This window comes from Prosopis cineraria, unplaced genomic scaffold (assembly GCF_029017545.1).
Source record: "Prosopis cineraria cultivar Desert tree isolate PC_DT_omini unplaced genomic scaffold, ASM2901754v1 PC10, whole genome shotgun sequence".
Lineage (NCBI taxonomy): Eukaryota > Viridiplantae > Streptophyta > Magnoliopsida > Fabales > Fabaceae > Prosopis > Prosopis cineraria.
Window position 1 is genome coordinate 5,698,249 of NW_026555341.1, and position 16,216 is coordinate 5,714,464.

General features: G+C 35.0%; 2 protein-coding genes and 1 non-coding gene across 5 annotated transcripts; 1 reads left to right on the forward strand and 2 right to left on the reverse strand.

The window, feature by feature from the left end:
* Positions 1-435: 435 nt before the first annotated feature.
* Positions 436-3,191, reverse strand: LOC129322170 (autophagy-related protein 8f). Of its 2 annotated transcripts, none has more exons than XM_054968280.1 (6): positions 3,049-3,191; positions 2,442-2,483; positions 2,289-2,344; positions 1,540-1,592; positions 810-928; positions 436-714 (listed from the first exon to the last, which is right to left on the reverse strand). In XM_054968280.1, exons 2-6 carry the CDS (start codon positions 2,476-2,478, stop codon positions 614-616), a joined length of 366 nt encoding a protein of 121 aa, XP_054824255.1. In that variant the 5' UTR covers positions 2,479-2,483; positions 3,049-3,191; the 3' UTR covers positions 436-613. The 2 variants fall into 2 exon arrangements, with proteins under 2 accessions (XP_054824255.1, XP_054824256.1); XM_054968281.1 differs by lacking the exon at positions 3,049-3,191 and adding an exon at positions 2,852-2,939.
* Positions 3,192-4,941: 1,750 nt separating this feature from the next.
* On the forward strand, positions 4,942-5,013 carry TRNAC-GCA (transfer RNA cysteine (anticodon GCA)). The gene has a single exon. It is a non-coding gene; the product is annotated as a tRNA-Cys (tRNA).
* A 1,175-nt stretch (positions 5,014-6,188) lies between these two features.
* On the reverse strand, positions 6,189-15,320 carry LOC129322169 (serine/threonine-protein kinase BSK7-like). Of its 2 annotated transcripts, none has more exons than XM_054968278.1 (12): positions 15,169-15,320; positions 14,898-14,977; positions 14,393-14,481; positions 14,091-14,311; positions 11,079-11,214; positions 10,636-10,769; positions 9,561-9,666; positions 9,123-9,208; positions 8,645-8,833; positions 8,331-8,483; positions 7,626-7,739; positions 6,189-7,004 (listed from the first exon to the last, which is right to left on the reverse strand). In XM_054968278.1, the coding sequence occupies exons 3-12, from the start codon at positions 14,472-14,474 to the stop codon at positions 6,762-6,764; spliced, it is 1,464 nt and encodes a 487-aa protein (XP_054824253.1). In that variant the 5' UTR covers positions 14,475-14,481; positions 14,898-14,977; positions 15,169-15,320; the 3' UTR covers positions 6,189-6,761. The 2 variants fall into 2 exon arrangements, with proteins under 2 accessions (XP_054824253.1, XP_054824254.1); XM_054968279.1 differs by having other exon boundaries at positions 14,898-14,985.
* Positions 15,321-16,216: the final 896 nt, after the last annotated feature.

The window sequence follows — 16,216 nt, forward strand, 5'->3', positions numbered from 1 at the left end:
ATTGTTTGCTTTGGACAGTAGTCCATGATGGTTTGCTTTAAGCAGTCAAGCATCATTATGCATCTACGAAAGTGGCTACGTAAACTTTCTGCAAACAAAATGACAGAGAGATAAACTGATTGCAATAATGATTAATATTATAGGTAATATAAACAGGGATATTTCTTCCTTTTTTTTTTTTTTAACTCATGCTTTTCATGTCCTGACAGGTAAAATACTCAAGTCAGATAAAAACGTGACTCCGGACTCTGATTGAATACTCAAGTCTAGAGGTTAAAACTTACAGATTTTCAAGACAAAATCCGTCCACCTCATCCCTTGATTTAGACATTAGGACTCAAGTTCAGAGTATATCAATTAGAATATACGTGGAGTCCAGGAACCCCCAAAATTAAACATTGGTTGCACAACCGACTGACCCATACGATAGAAGGCTGGATGCAAAGGAGGAAATCTGAGCATTGAATATGTTCTGGGAATTTATTTACAACTGTACATGACTGTGAAAGCAAGGTTCTTGATACAATGAGTAACATAATAGAATCATCAGACAAAGCCAATGAAAACCGTGAGATGATATTACAGTGTGAAATAATAGAAGCTACTAGTGCAACTAAGAAGTCAGATTCCCAAAGGTGTTCTCGCCACTGTATGTGACATAAAGGAACCCGTCTTCATCCTTCTTCTCATCATATATAGCAGACATAATTGCACCTGAAAAATTGATGTAGAATGCGATTCAGGATTAGATAGCTATAGCATATATGTTGCAACATGTGACAAGTCATGTAATTTGACAAAAAGGTTACCCGTTGGGGGAAGGACATTGTCCACAAAAATAAAAATGGCCTTTTCTGCACTTAACTTGATCCTTTTGCGGATGACATAGACAAACTGTCCAACCGTCAGGTCAGCAGGGACAAGGTACCTGCAAATTTATTCCATCAGTTTGAAATGATATTTCGAAATGGCTACGTTGGACAAAAATAGCATCATTTCTACCTTAAAATCTAGAATTCGCTAAGTAATAGAAGCATCAACTATCCAGCCATCATCATCAAGCCATACAAGAACCAAATAGGCAAATACAAATAAATTGTCAACAAAACAGTTGCGCTTTACAGACAGAATTTGTGTCCTGTTATGAAATTGAGCACACGCACAATAGAATCATTAATTTTAGCCCCAATTTACTGACGACAGATGATCTTGTAATTAATGTGAATAGTCTTGCACTAAGCTCAGAACAACTAATTATATCTCTGTTCTTCTTTGCTACAACCTTGAGTTAAATATCTAAGCCTCTTGTAGACAAATAAGAGAGAAATGCCTGAAGATCCAGTGAAGTTGTTGCAATTCAAAGTCAAGACCTTTCTCTATCCACTTTCATCAGCCTATAACGTCCCTCTTAGCAATAATAATATACTCTAGTTTAGAAACAAATAATGTCAAATTCACAATAAACATTTACTTTACCTTTTGAAAAAACACAGGCCACGAGGCAGGAAATAAAATAAATAATCAAAGTGCCAATCTTACTTCTTCTTGTCAATGCTTGGGATATCACTCCTCTCTGCCTTCTCCACAATCACCTGCAGCAAATCCAAAGACAGGTAAGTAGGTAACCACAAAAGTATAAATATTACGAGTATGATGGCAGTGACATTTCAAGTAAAGCAACCACAAGTTTACTCATTATGCCCTTGACAGTATATGTTTCTGCAAGAAGCCTCAAATTAAACTATCTCTAAAAATGGAATATGATTTCGTAACATTGAAAACTAAAAGCCGTAACAATTTTATGAATCAGAAAGCAGAATAATACAAATTACTAAAACATTGCATTGGTCACCAAGTTTCTGTTCAACAAAAGGACGTTCTTTTGTCAACAAGAATTGGCTTAGCAGTAGACTTGAGCTTCCTCGACCATAGGTTGTTTAGCTCAAATCCTCAAGGTGATTCGGTGCTGATGCTCCACCAATTACGGGGTGTGCTACAACCTATCTAAATCCTAATTTTATTTTTTTGAACAATAATTTCAAGTGCTGGTCAGCTTGGTATCCTGCCAAATCATGACGTGGAGAAGAAAATAGACTAACATATGAATAAGTTTGAAGAAAACAAAAAAGATTCAAACAAGACAGCCGAAATGTTGAAAAGCAAAGGCTCCTTCATCTGGCAAAACATATAAAATAACCACCGTGCTTATACTACAGTTGCGTTTTCTATCATAGAAGGAGATGTCATCAGCAAGAGATAAAACATGATTATTAGTTCTCAGTTCTTACCGGGATCCTGTCTGGGTATTTATCCCTGATCCTAGCAGCCTCAGCTCTTCTCTTCTCTGAAGACAAAAGAAATCATTCATTTGTATGTTTCTCAGCTTTCCAAATGCAACCAAAGCAATAACGGTGGGATTTCAAATAAAAACCAGTATATACCAAGATCATGCTCCTGTTTGAAGTAACTCTTAGCCATTGCTCCTGAAATTAGCATCAAAACAGAGTCAAATCCGAGCACAATAAAATTCACGTTATTTGACAAAGATTTAATTAATCTGTCACACAACAAGAAGAGAAGACTTTCAAAATAAATAAATACTGATAGCCCAGCAGACCTGGTGTAGTTGAAGGTCAACAAGCATACAAAGAATTGCTCAACCCAACCCCAGAACATAAATACAAGCATGCATGAACAATAAGGATAAGCATACATATAACCCAAAACTCAAAACAAAGCTTAGAAGTAGACCAGTATTCCTTACAAAATGAAATGAAATAAGCCCTAAGTTTCAAAAGAATCGTCCAAGTTGTAAGAAAAAAAATAATCTTATATCAGATTTCCAGCATACTTCACATGCAACAAAACTTTGGAAGGGATTAAACTCCAATTTGACTTTAAAAACTTTGCCGATAATCTTCCCCCAAACAACAGAGAAAGACAAGAAGCCTCGCCAACCAAGACGAACCTACCAATCTCCTTTATCTGAACAAGAAATTAATAACTAAAATTTTAGATGAATTCAGAAGTTGGTGCGCTGAAGTAAACCTCGCGAAGACCACACAAATAGGGAAGCGGTGCCGCGCTTTTTGATCAGAAGTCAGAACTCTTTACAAGCCCGAGGTTTGCTAGAAGATAACAAATGTGCCAGCTTTGCTTGGTTATTCAACTACTTATATTTTCATAACCCCCCGCAAAACTTAGAAGGCGCATAATGATTATTCGGCTAATGATGGCAAAAAAAAAATTAATCGGATGATAGTCAAATCTTTCTCATTTAAATATATGAAATCGGATGGTATTATTACTCAAATAAATTATGATAAACTAGACAAAGCAATTATCATCGTAGCTGCCTGAATTATATATATCAATGCATGATTTTCCTTCAATAATTGATTGTAAATATATGGATAATATGAGAAGATATCAATCTAGGATAATAACTTAGATGGGAGTAAAAGAGATGTGACATGTTTGGAAGCCATCATCCACAAGCCATCGAAATTCAGATGAGTGGCAGAGGATGCATCTACTAAAGTCAAAACCAATTGTACTTCGTAGAAGGGGGAAAAATAAGAAGCCACCTAAACTGATTGGTCAGATCACAGCTGACTAACGAGTAGAGTTTTCTGAACCACTGTTTGGAAAAAAAAAATGTTTACAGAAGTTGAAAAAACGAAAATTTGATTTCCTGTTTCGTTCATTCCTTCTTTTAATTAAGTATAGGTATTTTCTCATTGAAAATTATCTTATTCAAGGCAGGGAAAATTCAAACATTAACTCGTTAGGTGCGAATACTAACTCCTTTTATTGGGTTCAATTTTCATTGATTTTCTCTTATTCTTTTTGTTTATTTTCCTCTGAAAAAGATAAAAGCTGAGAGGCCACGTTAACCCCACCCTATCTGATACACATTTAAAGGAAAACAACAGTGGCACGTGGCGTTGAGTATATTCCTTTGGATCCCTTTTGAAATTGGACAACGTAAACCTTCTTAGAGGTGGGGGTGAAAATACAGGCAAGCTTTACCTTTAAAAACTTAAACTTTAAAATCAAATTATTTAAAAATTAATTTAATTTTAAGACTTGATTCTTATTTATAAAGTTTAAAGTAAGATTTTTAAGCCTTCTTTTTTTAAAAAAAAATTAATATTTTAAAATTCTATATAAATTAAATTAAAGTCCTACATAAAATTTAACATAAATTTAATAAAAATTAAAATTTTAAATTTAAGATGAATATCAAAACCTTCATTAATGTAAATTTAAATCTTTCTTATCATCATTTAAAAATAAAATATTAGATTCCTCAAATGTGGGTCCACTTATTAAAAGATGGAGATAGAGATTTAATGTTAATTATCTATACAATTTTTTCTTTATCACTTACAATAAATATTAATCAAATTGTGTCATTATTAATCAAATATGTGCATGTGTATGTATATATAAGATAACTCAATTTATTAAGGCTTGAAGGGTCATTCGGGTTCGAGTTTTTTTTTTACAAAGCTTATCAAAATCAAATCTTCAATCCGACTACTTTAAAAAAATTAATTTCTATAATTTAAATAAAACTTTTAAATTTAATCTTTATTCTCGACTTTAATTGCCTTCCCGCTACATGTAGTGACCCCACCCGAGCAAATTCATCAATCAATTTTACACTATAGGCAGAATCATCCCACCATTTAGTCACAAATAATGAACCCAATCTTCAACCTTGTCAAAAGCCTTCCATGGGATTGGACATTCAGTTGACTACTTTATCGTGTAATATGTACCATCAGTGGTGAGGGTGTATGAAATGACCAAACGCATGTTTTGGCGATTGATGGTTGGTACTTGGTGCTACAATATAGCCTGATTTTATAGATTGGGAAAGAGTTTAATCTTATATCAAATAATAATAATTTTTAGTAGTCTTTTGATCAGTAAGGGTCCATAGCTCAGTGGTAGAGCATTTGACTGCAGATCAAGAGGTCACCGGTTCGAACCCGGTTGGGCCCTTTTATTTTGGGGAATTTTTACCTAATGAAGGCTGACTCAAAATGCCAACAGGGGGGAGAATTTTGAGACTGGAATTGCAATTAAATATCTTTTACAACAGATGGAGCATTAACGTCGGATGAGGAATATTTGTGGGCACTTGATTACTCTTATCCATAAGATAATAATTACATGTTCTGCGTGATGCATCACCAGTTAATGGAGTTTCTAATGCCCGAAGTAAAAACAAGCCCCCTGCTAATCTCCTCTTTTCCTTCGAAAACAACTTCTATGGCTCAGCGCAAAGTCAAGAGTATTACGACAATCATATTCACTCCGTCCAGAATGCAAAGGCACACAACCTCAGATTTTTTTTTTTTTTAAAATGATCCCCTCACTCGTAGAGAAAAAGCACATTCCTTCAAGAAGGAAACGAACAATGATTAAGTTTTTCTTCTTCTGGAATGTTAGACTAATGAGTGATGAATCCAGCATTCCAAGAGAGGAGGATGACAGTTATAAAGAACAGAGAGAATGATGAACCTTTTTCGGTTAATAGAACTTCATGAAAGGGCAAAAATCAAATGTTGGTTGGCAAGGATGAACGCTTTTTGTTAATAAGACAAAAATCAAATACTCATTCAATTAATAAAAATTTAACTCATCACAATATCATGAAATCAAATTTCATTACTAATGTAAAAATTTTATTGGTTAACAATTTATAAGTATTTTTATAAATATTTTGAGTTTGAAAGCCTACCTTAGTCTTGATGAATCCTTAGAGCCTCACTCACTTAAACACTGGAGAGGGAGAGGGGGAGAGAGAGAGAGAGAGAGGGAGAGATTCAGCTCCTCTTTTGGTTTGTGCGTGAATTTTTCATTATATTAATATTTAATATTTTCCCTCGTATTTCGGTAAGTTCTTTTTTTAAGCACACCATAGGATTTAACAGTAAAAAAATTATATATTACAAGTTACAACTATGAAAATAATTTAATTATTATCTCCCACCCATTGCTGCACGGTGCATGTGGAAAAATAGCTTATTATTAAAATATCAGAAATTATGCTTTGACTAATCAACTGTCAAACGCAACTATTTTATAGTCCTCTTTTGGTTCGTGCGTGAATTTTTTTTATTTCATTAACAACTATTTTATGATCAAATGAAAACACGAGCGAAACCAGGGAGTGAAACTGAAATTTTTTTATTAGATGCAGAATCAATAACATACAAAACCTATTTCAGACCAACAATGCCAGCCACAACCGATTGCTCTGTACATAAATACAAGCACAAACAACTGCATACTTAAGCTAACGGACGAATCCTTTACAAACAAACTCTTCCAGAAGTTCTCAAAATAGTCCCTAAACCTATGTACTGGAATACGAAATTAAACTGCAACAAAAGAAAACATCTTTTTCCCTTTCTGAGCATGCAACAGAAAACCTTGCGCAAAGTAATTTGTATATTTTCTGCAGAAACTCAGTCTGTGCAAAAGAATTCTTGCCAACCAATGAACCATTCGTGCACAAGGAAGTATAAACCGCTCTATGCACGCGACAACTTGCCGATAAGGAACTGGGAATTTGCCCGGACACTGTAGACACCATCCCGTGCTCTATGAAAATTGTCTTTCGGGAAAGGAAAAATAAGATGTTGATTTTTCCCCCTTTTTTGGGATGAAAATCTGGCCTTTTTCTCCTTTTTTTTTATATATTTATTTTGGTTGAGCGAACGAGATCTGGCTACTAATGTCGATTAATTTGTGTTCCTTTTACTTTCAAGCGAAGAAGCCTCTTTAAGCGCCACCTGGGCCTCACTCTCCCTGCCCAGTGCAAGAAGCGCCACGGCTTGTAAGTAGGAAGCAATATACCAGACAGGAGAAATTATTTGTGCCTGCAATGCATCCTTCAGCGCTTCTTCTGGCATATTGTTCATGAGATAAGACAGACTGCGGCGTGCATATACAGTCGGAGAAACCATAGTTCCAACATCAACGAACTGCATGCATTGCACAACAAAGCCATCAACTGCATATTGTAACCGATTCGGACCAAAAACATATATAGTATCTTCAGATTATAACCCATTAGATCTCACTATCTCTTTATACGCTTCATCTTGCCTGTCCAACTTTGTTGCCAGGTTTTATATATATATATATATATATACTCCCTCTGTTTCAAATATAAGGCATGCTTTGTAAAATCCTATGTTTAATAAATAAGGCATTTTACGGAATTCTAAGAGCAATTAATAACTTTTTACCTAAAATGCTCCTAAAAGTATATTAAAATTAGTTACCTCCTACCAAACAAATAATTAATGATTGGTAGTGCTAAAAATGTTGGAAAAACCTGATCTTAACTACCAACTATTGTTCTTGGTTTTGTATCTTTTAGGTAAAAGTGTCTCATATTTGAAACGGAGGTAATATATATTCTTTATCAGGCTACACCAGGGGATAAAATCTTGTTATAAACATATGTGACAATTGGAGCAGTATAAATACTCAACCAGAATATAGCCATAAACATACTGTTCCATTTTCTACTCAGGAAGACAGGATGTTCATTTATATTCTAGGATATAAGCAACTTAAGAGCTATGAAACTAACAAACCTGAGTATAGCCATCGATTGCAGCTTTTAAGTCCTTATGACGAAAAGCAGAATCACCTTTCTTCTTTGAGTTCAATGTTTCCTGCATCTGGTTGGTCCACATTTGGAATGAAAGCTGCATAATTTTTTTGTTTTTTTTTTCAAAAAAAGAGTGGATCAGCCATTATACCTGGAAAATCAGGACAATAATGAAAACATAGATGTGAACTTCATATTCAATTCAAGCCATGTTGCATTATATCCAAACTTTGGAAGGTATGTAATGCTAAAATCCTTTCGTTTATTTCTACTAGACATTGATAATCAATACATTTAAATATCCCATCGAACATTCCAAATTGCCCAATGTACGACTTGATATCCCATACTATCAAGTAACCATCAGACACATTTACAGAATACATGACAATCATCAAAATATAGAATAAATCAAGATTTACGCTTTACCTCTTAATGCCATACCAAATATATATACACCATACTAAGCCCAATATAAATAATATTATAATAACGCTGATTATCAAAAAAAAAAAATTATGAATAAGGCTTCACATAAAATAACAAAAGCGAACTTGCATTGACATCAAAATCTAGGGATACATTTCTTCAAAGGGAAGAATGAAGATGATAACAAGGTATAAGAAGATTTCAATGATTTATCATGAGCATAGAATCACACTCGACAATTTACTCATAAGAAACAAACCTCAGTAGCAGCACCCTCGTCATCTTTATACCCGAGTTTTTCAAGGACCTCATGTATGGCAGTCAAATCCATTCTTAGACATGCCTCACCAAATGGTGAAAGGGGTAAAGCATTTGTGCCATGTGGTATACCCATCAAAACATGAGAAGGAACCTGGAAAATGATATACAAGTTCATTCCAGCTTACTAGAATATGTTTAAATTCTCAGCAAAGATCAAAGCCAATGGCTTGCCAAACTAAACTGTTGACAATGGAAGATGAATAATTTTTCAAAAAATACATAATACAATGAACCACTTATAAGACAATTAACCTCAGAATCTTTCTGTAGAGGTATTAAAGCAGAAACCAATGACTTTGGATAAGGACGCTCCCGGGGTTCTGATTGTAAACATCGTGAGGCTAAGCGCACTAATTCAGTCCCCTCATCACTTGAAAATTGTCCTTCTAAACAAGAATCTGTCAACGTCTGAAGGTTCCTGTCTCGAATCAGGTCAAGAGCCTAAAGCAATATGAAATTAACTGTCAGATGCACAGCTTAATTAACATCAGAACTCATTGCTTTGACTTTGAGCTAAAAACTATTGTATTCGATCATAAGAGTACAATGTTACAAACAAATAACGTTGACGTTCCCAACAGAATAATTTTAGCCACATAAAGGGGAAGAAGAAATCAATAATTACAAAAAAAAAAAGAGGAGCTTATTACAGTCAGAGGATAGGTAAGAAACTTAAGGTAAGGTGCAATTGCTTGGAATACAGAATCATCTATCAAGGAAAGAAACTTACATGGCTTGGAGGAATGTGTTTTCCACTGAGAAGGTCAAGTAAAAGGGTTCCAAAACTATATGTTACGCTCTCAGGAGTAACTCTGCCTGCATGACCAGGAGACAAAAAAACACTTGCCATCATGTTTTAAAGTAATGAAATAAAAGATGGTGCCAAATAATGATAATGAGTCATCACAGCTCTCAGCACTTGAGTATTATTATTATTTTTTTAACATAGGCTGAATATCCATAGAAATAGCATGTGACTGAAAGCTTAGAGAAGAAAAACATGAAAGCATCAAATTGACCTAAGAACAAAATTTAGCGACTTAATCTTAGAATAAAATAAGAATCTTAGCAAGACAACTCTAAATAACATGGTCTCAAATTTCAACGACCACACAGACATGGGATATCAAATAATAAAAATATGTGTTGAACAAGTTTAAGGGATAACCTGTCCTTAAATACTCAGGTGGAGTAAATGCCAGGTTTGTACTATAACTTTTACCATCTCGACTGTTTTTCATCAAACCAAAACATGAGAGTCTAGGATTTCCTTCCTGAAAAACAATAACAGAGCATGAGGATAGTCAGCACTAACTGTTAAGGGCTTGAAAAACAAAAGTCTAGGCAGTTTCACCCACAATAGCATACTCTTCCCTTGCTTCTTAATCTAGTATATTGCCACTTACTTTCTTCCCTGATCTTGTATGCTTACCCATTCTTTAAGGGCTATGAAATTGGGGGGGGGGGGAAGCTGGCCCAATATAGTCTGAGGTATAAATGCAATCTTTTCATAAATCACAATAGTGATTCCTATGTCCTAAAACATGTTATTTGTGTAATAAAAATGATTCAGCCTTCTTTATTTGCAGTGTTTAGATAATTTCAGTAGTCCTTGCCTAGAAAAAGTCATCTGGGACTGGGTCTTAGCCCCCTTTGTTTATTTCTTTTAATTTAGAGTTCTCATCTTGCTTAGAGGTTATAGAGTACAAATCCTAGACCATGCCTCTTCTATATCCGATCATTTTTGTTAATTTATCTTACTACAGAATTATTTCTTGATCAGACATGTTTACAAACTCTTCCACTTAAAACCCAAATTCAATTTTTCAAGGATTCTACCCTACAACCTTTCAAAAACTCCAGAACCAACTTTACAGTAATACATTTGAAAAGTAGACATCCCCTTCCTCCAAAATGGTCTTTCTTGATTTACAACCTAATAATTCAAATCATCCCTATCCCAACAAACCATCAATGAGAACTCAGCCTGCTCCTTATATGTTTGATGTTGGTCATTTTCACCAACTTTTTGAGATAGCATTAATTGGAATTAATATATAACATCCTTTTAACTGCTGTAACAGCTTTCATAATTGCATCAATGAGATTGCATACTGAATATGATGTGTTGAAGATTGTTTATATATTAAAAGGCAATTGGACTTAGTTATAAAGCATAAATTGCAAACAAAGTGTGCTCCAACTATAACAGGATTTCGTGATATTATAGGAAATGAACTTACATCGTCAAAAAGTACTCTATAAGCATTTAGATCATGATATAGAGTGCGCCCTTTGCTCGCACAATATTCTAGCGCTTGGGCAAGGGATAAAGCAACTCTCAGTCGCATTGCCCATTTCATGGGCTTATTTTCCCCTGTATAATCAAGTAAATAAGTGTTCGGTAAGGTTAGTGAACTGCATTTAACTAGGTAGCGCCACACAAAAGAATCATAGCTACAATTTATACATATGATAGAATTACAAAGATTGATAGGAACATAAGATTGCAGAAATCAAAATGTAAATATATTTTTACCCTGGCAATGAATGTTCCCATAAATTATGCCTTGGTGAAACCAGGTTTCTACAGGTCATTGGATAGATAGTAACTGTATTTAAAATGAAATAAAAAATCCATAGTCTACTGCAAAGAAGCAGAATTTGTTGCTAGTTGCGCACTTACAGTGGAACAAGTGCTTTGCCAAAGTATCATTAGGCATATATTCTGCAACAAGTAACCTCTCATCACCATCATTGCAGCATCCAAGAAGATTTGCCAGTCTTTCGTTCCTTAGATGTCCAACAGCCCTGGCTTCTTCCTGAAGGGATGTAAAATAAAAAAGGTTGCTAAAAGAAGGAATAATGAAAGCCACGCTCTGACCAAATTGTCTGTCATGTGGAAAAGAAAAATCCAAAATGGTGAAAACAATTCAAGAGGCCCTATGTGTAAAATGTAAACCATCAAAGCCATAAATCAAGTCAAGTACTTTGAACATTACTTTTTCTTATTAAATCACAGATGCTTCCTAGTTTGAGAACAAGTATCACCCCTATACCCATATTTTAAATGGAAAAGGAAAAGGAAATATAATTTTCCAAAAGTCAGAACATAAAAAACTAGAAAATGTGATGTTTAGCACTGCATATGATACAGCTGAATGGCCAAAAAAAAAAATCTGAAGATGCTCCAGGAAACTCAAAGAGAAACCTGCATACTGATTATCAGGTTTACCTTCTTTCATCCAGTTGTAGTTGGTAAATCATTAGTTTAAATAAATTCAAATGTGCAGGTATATGAATTTTATGAATAATCATGTCATGGTGGCGGAAAATTTTATTGGGATATCTATGTTGTTTCTTCAAGATATTACGTTGTTTCTTCAAGATATAATAAAGCAGTTTATACTGATTGCTGTACTTTGTAAGTTCCCTGGCATGAAGAATCTAGTTCAAAGGTAAACACTGGAATCCTTCTGATTTCCAATCTGTTTCAAATGAGCTACGTTTTCTCATTTATAGTTTTATTATAATCTTTTACACACCCTTCACATGAAGGCCTATTGGGATTTAAGTGCAGACAGCGCACAAGTTCACCATAACTTACATGGAAATGACCAAGAGAAACAGGTATTGCAATAATTGAACTCTTAGAAGCTCTGCAAATATGTCAAGGATTCCATTCATCTCCATGGCATAAGCTATCTTATGGAAAACCTTTACAATAATCTCCAACATTTTTCAGCATATTAAAGTTTCAAATTTTGGACTTTTAACTGAAAGACTGGGCTGCTAACTAACCCATGGGCTAGTGAGGGGTACAAGTGTGTGTGAGAGAGAGGCATATAATTTAGGTCATGGAGACAGAAGAGAGGCAAGCAACTAGTGAGTGTTATTTGGGAGAGACTAGCCTCTCGAAGTGCTAGAGAGCCTGCTTATTTTCCATTTTTGAATGTGAGAGTAACTTGGGATAGCTCTTGCAATTTCAGGGATCTCGTAGAAGTTGCTGTCGAATTGCAAAAACTGTCATTTGGGGAAAGAGGGCATCTGGCAGTGCCTAGCAAAATCCATGATGGTATGAGAAATGCCGCCTATTTTATTGATTTTGATCCAGGGTTGAATGCTGGGTTACATCCAATTTTGATAAGGGCCAATGTAATGTTACCTGTGTGGTTTATCGCAATAAAATCTATGAGCAGCTATAAGCAGGAGCTCAAGCCTTCAGACAAATCAATGAAATATGCAACAATTTCTTGTGATACTTCAAATCACCTTGACATTAATGGTGCAACAGATTTGCAGATTGAGCTCACAAGTATTGAGGAAAGGGAGACCAGACCAATTTTTACTGTTGCAGCCGGATTTCACCAATTTGGAAGACTATATTGAAGCTTTACTAAAGTTCCACATATTGAGAAAGGGGCTTCATTCACTAGAGTTCTGCTGTTGACCCAATTAACAGGTGCCAATTTATTGTAACAATTTTTTGCATGGCTTATAAGCTTATAGTTGGTCGATTAGTGATAGTTGTAATGGCTGCTATGTTAGCATCAGTTTGCACGTACCTTTGATTTCAATCTTATTTTTTGAGCTAATAAAAGGTCATATAATGTTATACCCTCTCATGGTAATCATTCGATTGGTGATACGGGCTTCCTTTTTGACAAAGCAGGAGGATAGTAATGCACCTGGTTCAAGAAGTTTACTTAGCGTGCCTTCTTTACTAACACTTATTGAAGATGATGAAGAAGAGGCTTTTAAGGGGGGCCAGTGGGTTTCCTGAAACAATTTTGCAATTTCAGAAATTAGCAAGGTGTAACAGGAGCGTAGTTCAAAGGGTGTAATGATTAACTTACTTTTATATTCGAGAACCATGCCTGTGGGATTTTGATCACCTTGAGGAAGAGTTAACAGGACAAAATCAAGTCTTGGGAAGTTAATATGAGTGTCTGGTTACTCGAATTTTGGTTGTTATACAGCATGGGGTGGAGAACATTGTTCTGATCTAGGAGAAGTTGCAGCTCTTGAACTTAAGTTCTCCTATAATTTTGTGAGGGCATTTGAAGAGAACGGTCTGCCATGGGTTTGAATTTTGACTTCCCACCTTGAAGGCAAGTTGAAACTTCAAGGGTCGGGAAATGTTGGGCTTGTAGTTGTAAGTGATGGGCAGGGCTGGTAATTAACTCATGCACTTTGTGATAGGGGGTTTTGTGTGTGTGTGTGTGTGTGAGAGAGAGAGAGAGAGAGAGAGAGAGACAGAGACAGAGTAGGTCATGGGGGCAGGGAAGACAAGCAACTAGCGAGTGTTATTTGGGAGGAGACTAGCCTATCAAAGAGCCAGAGTTTTGTCATTTATTTTCCATTTTCAATTTCAGACTTGTGGAATTCTGCTTAGATTCTGTACTCTGGCAGAATTATATCATTTTAATAGCATTTTCGGTTTGGTTTCCATCAAATAATAGTATATTTACCTATTACAGATAAAATGACAAATGCATAAAAGGCAACAAGTGCACATACAAAATGAATAATGTTTAATTCTGACATTCCCCAACACACAAAAGACTTCCAGGTGTCCTTAGCAGAACATAAAAAATATTAAGCATCGTATTGGGAAAAGCAGAAGAGTGAAAGAAATCTTCATTGAAACCTCTAGCAAATATACCAAAATTTGGCACATAAACTCACTTATGCTTACCAAAAATTGTCGGGCATCAGGCCAGGCTGATCTATTGAACCGTTTGACTGCAATTCGCGTTTGATTTTCTAGTTTCCCTTTATAAACCACATTTGGAGCCTTTTCCCCATGCTCAGAAACTATATTCTCGATGGCAAAACCAGAAGTAGCTTTCCTAAGCTGATCAATTGTGTATTCTTGAAATGGTGGCACATCAGTGGCCTCCCTATTCTCTTCATTTTCTGAAAAGGAAATCAGAACTCCGTGATTGCAGCACTCTCGTAGTAACAAGAACAAAAGATGTGCATATGACCAAGACCTACCATTAATGTTGCCTTCAGGAACTGGACCACTTTGCTCTGTACCCGAGCAGCATGCTGAGAACTTGGAAAAATCACACCCCATCTTAAACCTAGAATACATTGGTGATTAATAGTCAGTGCAGATGCTTCAAATTTACCCAACTTCCTTTTACTCACAGCATAAGTTGAGTTTATCACAACCTTCTAATGAAAATGCCCATTACTGATTAAATTACAATACGATATGTTATAAAGGTTTCAGTTGCCGGAGTTACATATTTTAATTTCCCAGAAATTTTTGCCTCAAAAATTTTCACGCTATAGAAAAAACAATTCCCGAGCAGGTTGGCACTCGGAAACGATGGTAGAACCACGCGTCAAGATTGCATAATTGAATGTCAGTTTTAAGCTTTTTTTAGCAACCAGCTGAGGTTGGGGATGGCGGACTCCTAGCACTTGACTGTGCCGATGACAACCCAAAGCATAAACCTGAAACTAGCACCGAATAAGTAGAACAAGAGCCAACCTTTTGCAGCGAATCAATACTCGGTCAATCCAGCTCAACAGTGCTTCCAGAATTGTTAATACCCAATAATAAAACCAGCTCTGTGAAGCTCAAAACATCAATTCAAATAAAATGCGTCAGTCCAACATTGAAACCGTACCTTTTTGAAAGCAACCAATGAACTAGTTTTGTAGAATCGAAGATCTCAAGTAACAAGCATGGAGTATACATATGCATCAAAGAAAGATGAATTCAAAGAGAAATTGGAGGAAACCCGATAAGCATTGAGTACCTCAACAAACCAAGCGTTTCCTCAACCTCGATTCAGTCAAAAGTCAGGAAAAGCGAATGATCTTTCGTTTCTTGTTGTGATGTTGGCGTCTGTTATCATTAAAAATGGTTTCAGAAAGTAAGTTGAGCCTGAATTCCTGGTCGTCGCCTTCCAGTGCCTCTTTGCCGAATATAAGAATTTTCAATTATAATTTAAGTTAATTGAAATTTCAAAATTATATTATATTATAAATAAAATGTTAAAAAAGAAGGGAAAAAAAAATCTTATTTCCCCTATTTTCCTGTATGCATGATGGTTTTGTCATCCCTTCCCGTGTTTTCCACCGACATGGATCCATTTTTTCTTTAGGCTTTTCACACATAAGGCCCCATTCCAAATTCTCCAACCATCTGATCTCCTAAAAAAAGATAATGTTGATGGTAAATCGTGATAAAATTAAGAGTGGAAGTGACCAAAAAAAAAAAAACAGGATGTGTGTCTGCATTTTATTTTTTTATTCAATTTTTTCTCTCCTTAAACTCTACATAATTTTGACAGTAAAAAAAAAATATGAATGCTTTTATTTTTTAAAACAAATGAAATGTGTTAAAATAAAAAAATTAAAAATTAAGAATCAAATGAGATGTGGTTTTATTATATAAATAATTTTGTGTTCATTTTTAACAAGAGAAGATAAATAAAAATAAAAATTTAAAAAAATTCATTCCAAAGAAAACATTGAAAGTCAAAACTCAAGATTACTATGAGGAATTAAGTCTCGATTTGGATATACAAAAAAGTAGAAAAAAAATAGGGAGGAAAGAAAATTAAAAAGAGAAAATTCTAAAAATAATAATTTTTTTTACTATTTTTAAGAATTTTTTCTATTTTCCTCTCCATTCAACCTCAAAATAAATTTTCTTTCTCATTTATTGCTTGGGATAGTTGTGCCACTAATGAAATAAATTATATGTCTGTATTTCCTGGAAATAACACATTTCTCAATCAGGCAACTAGATATGTTACTTCAACGTATATCCATTTCATTTTTCGTGACATGTTGGCATGC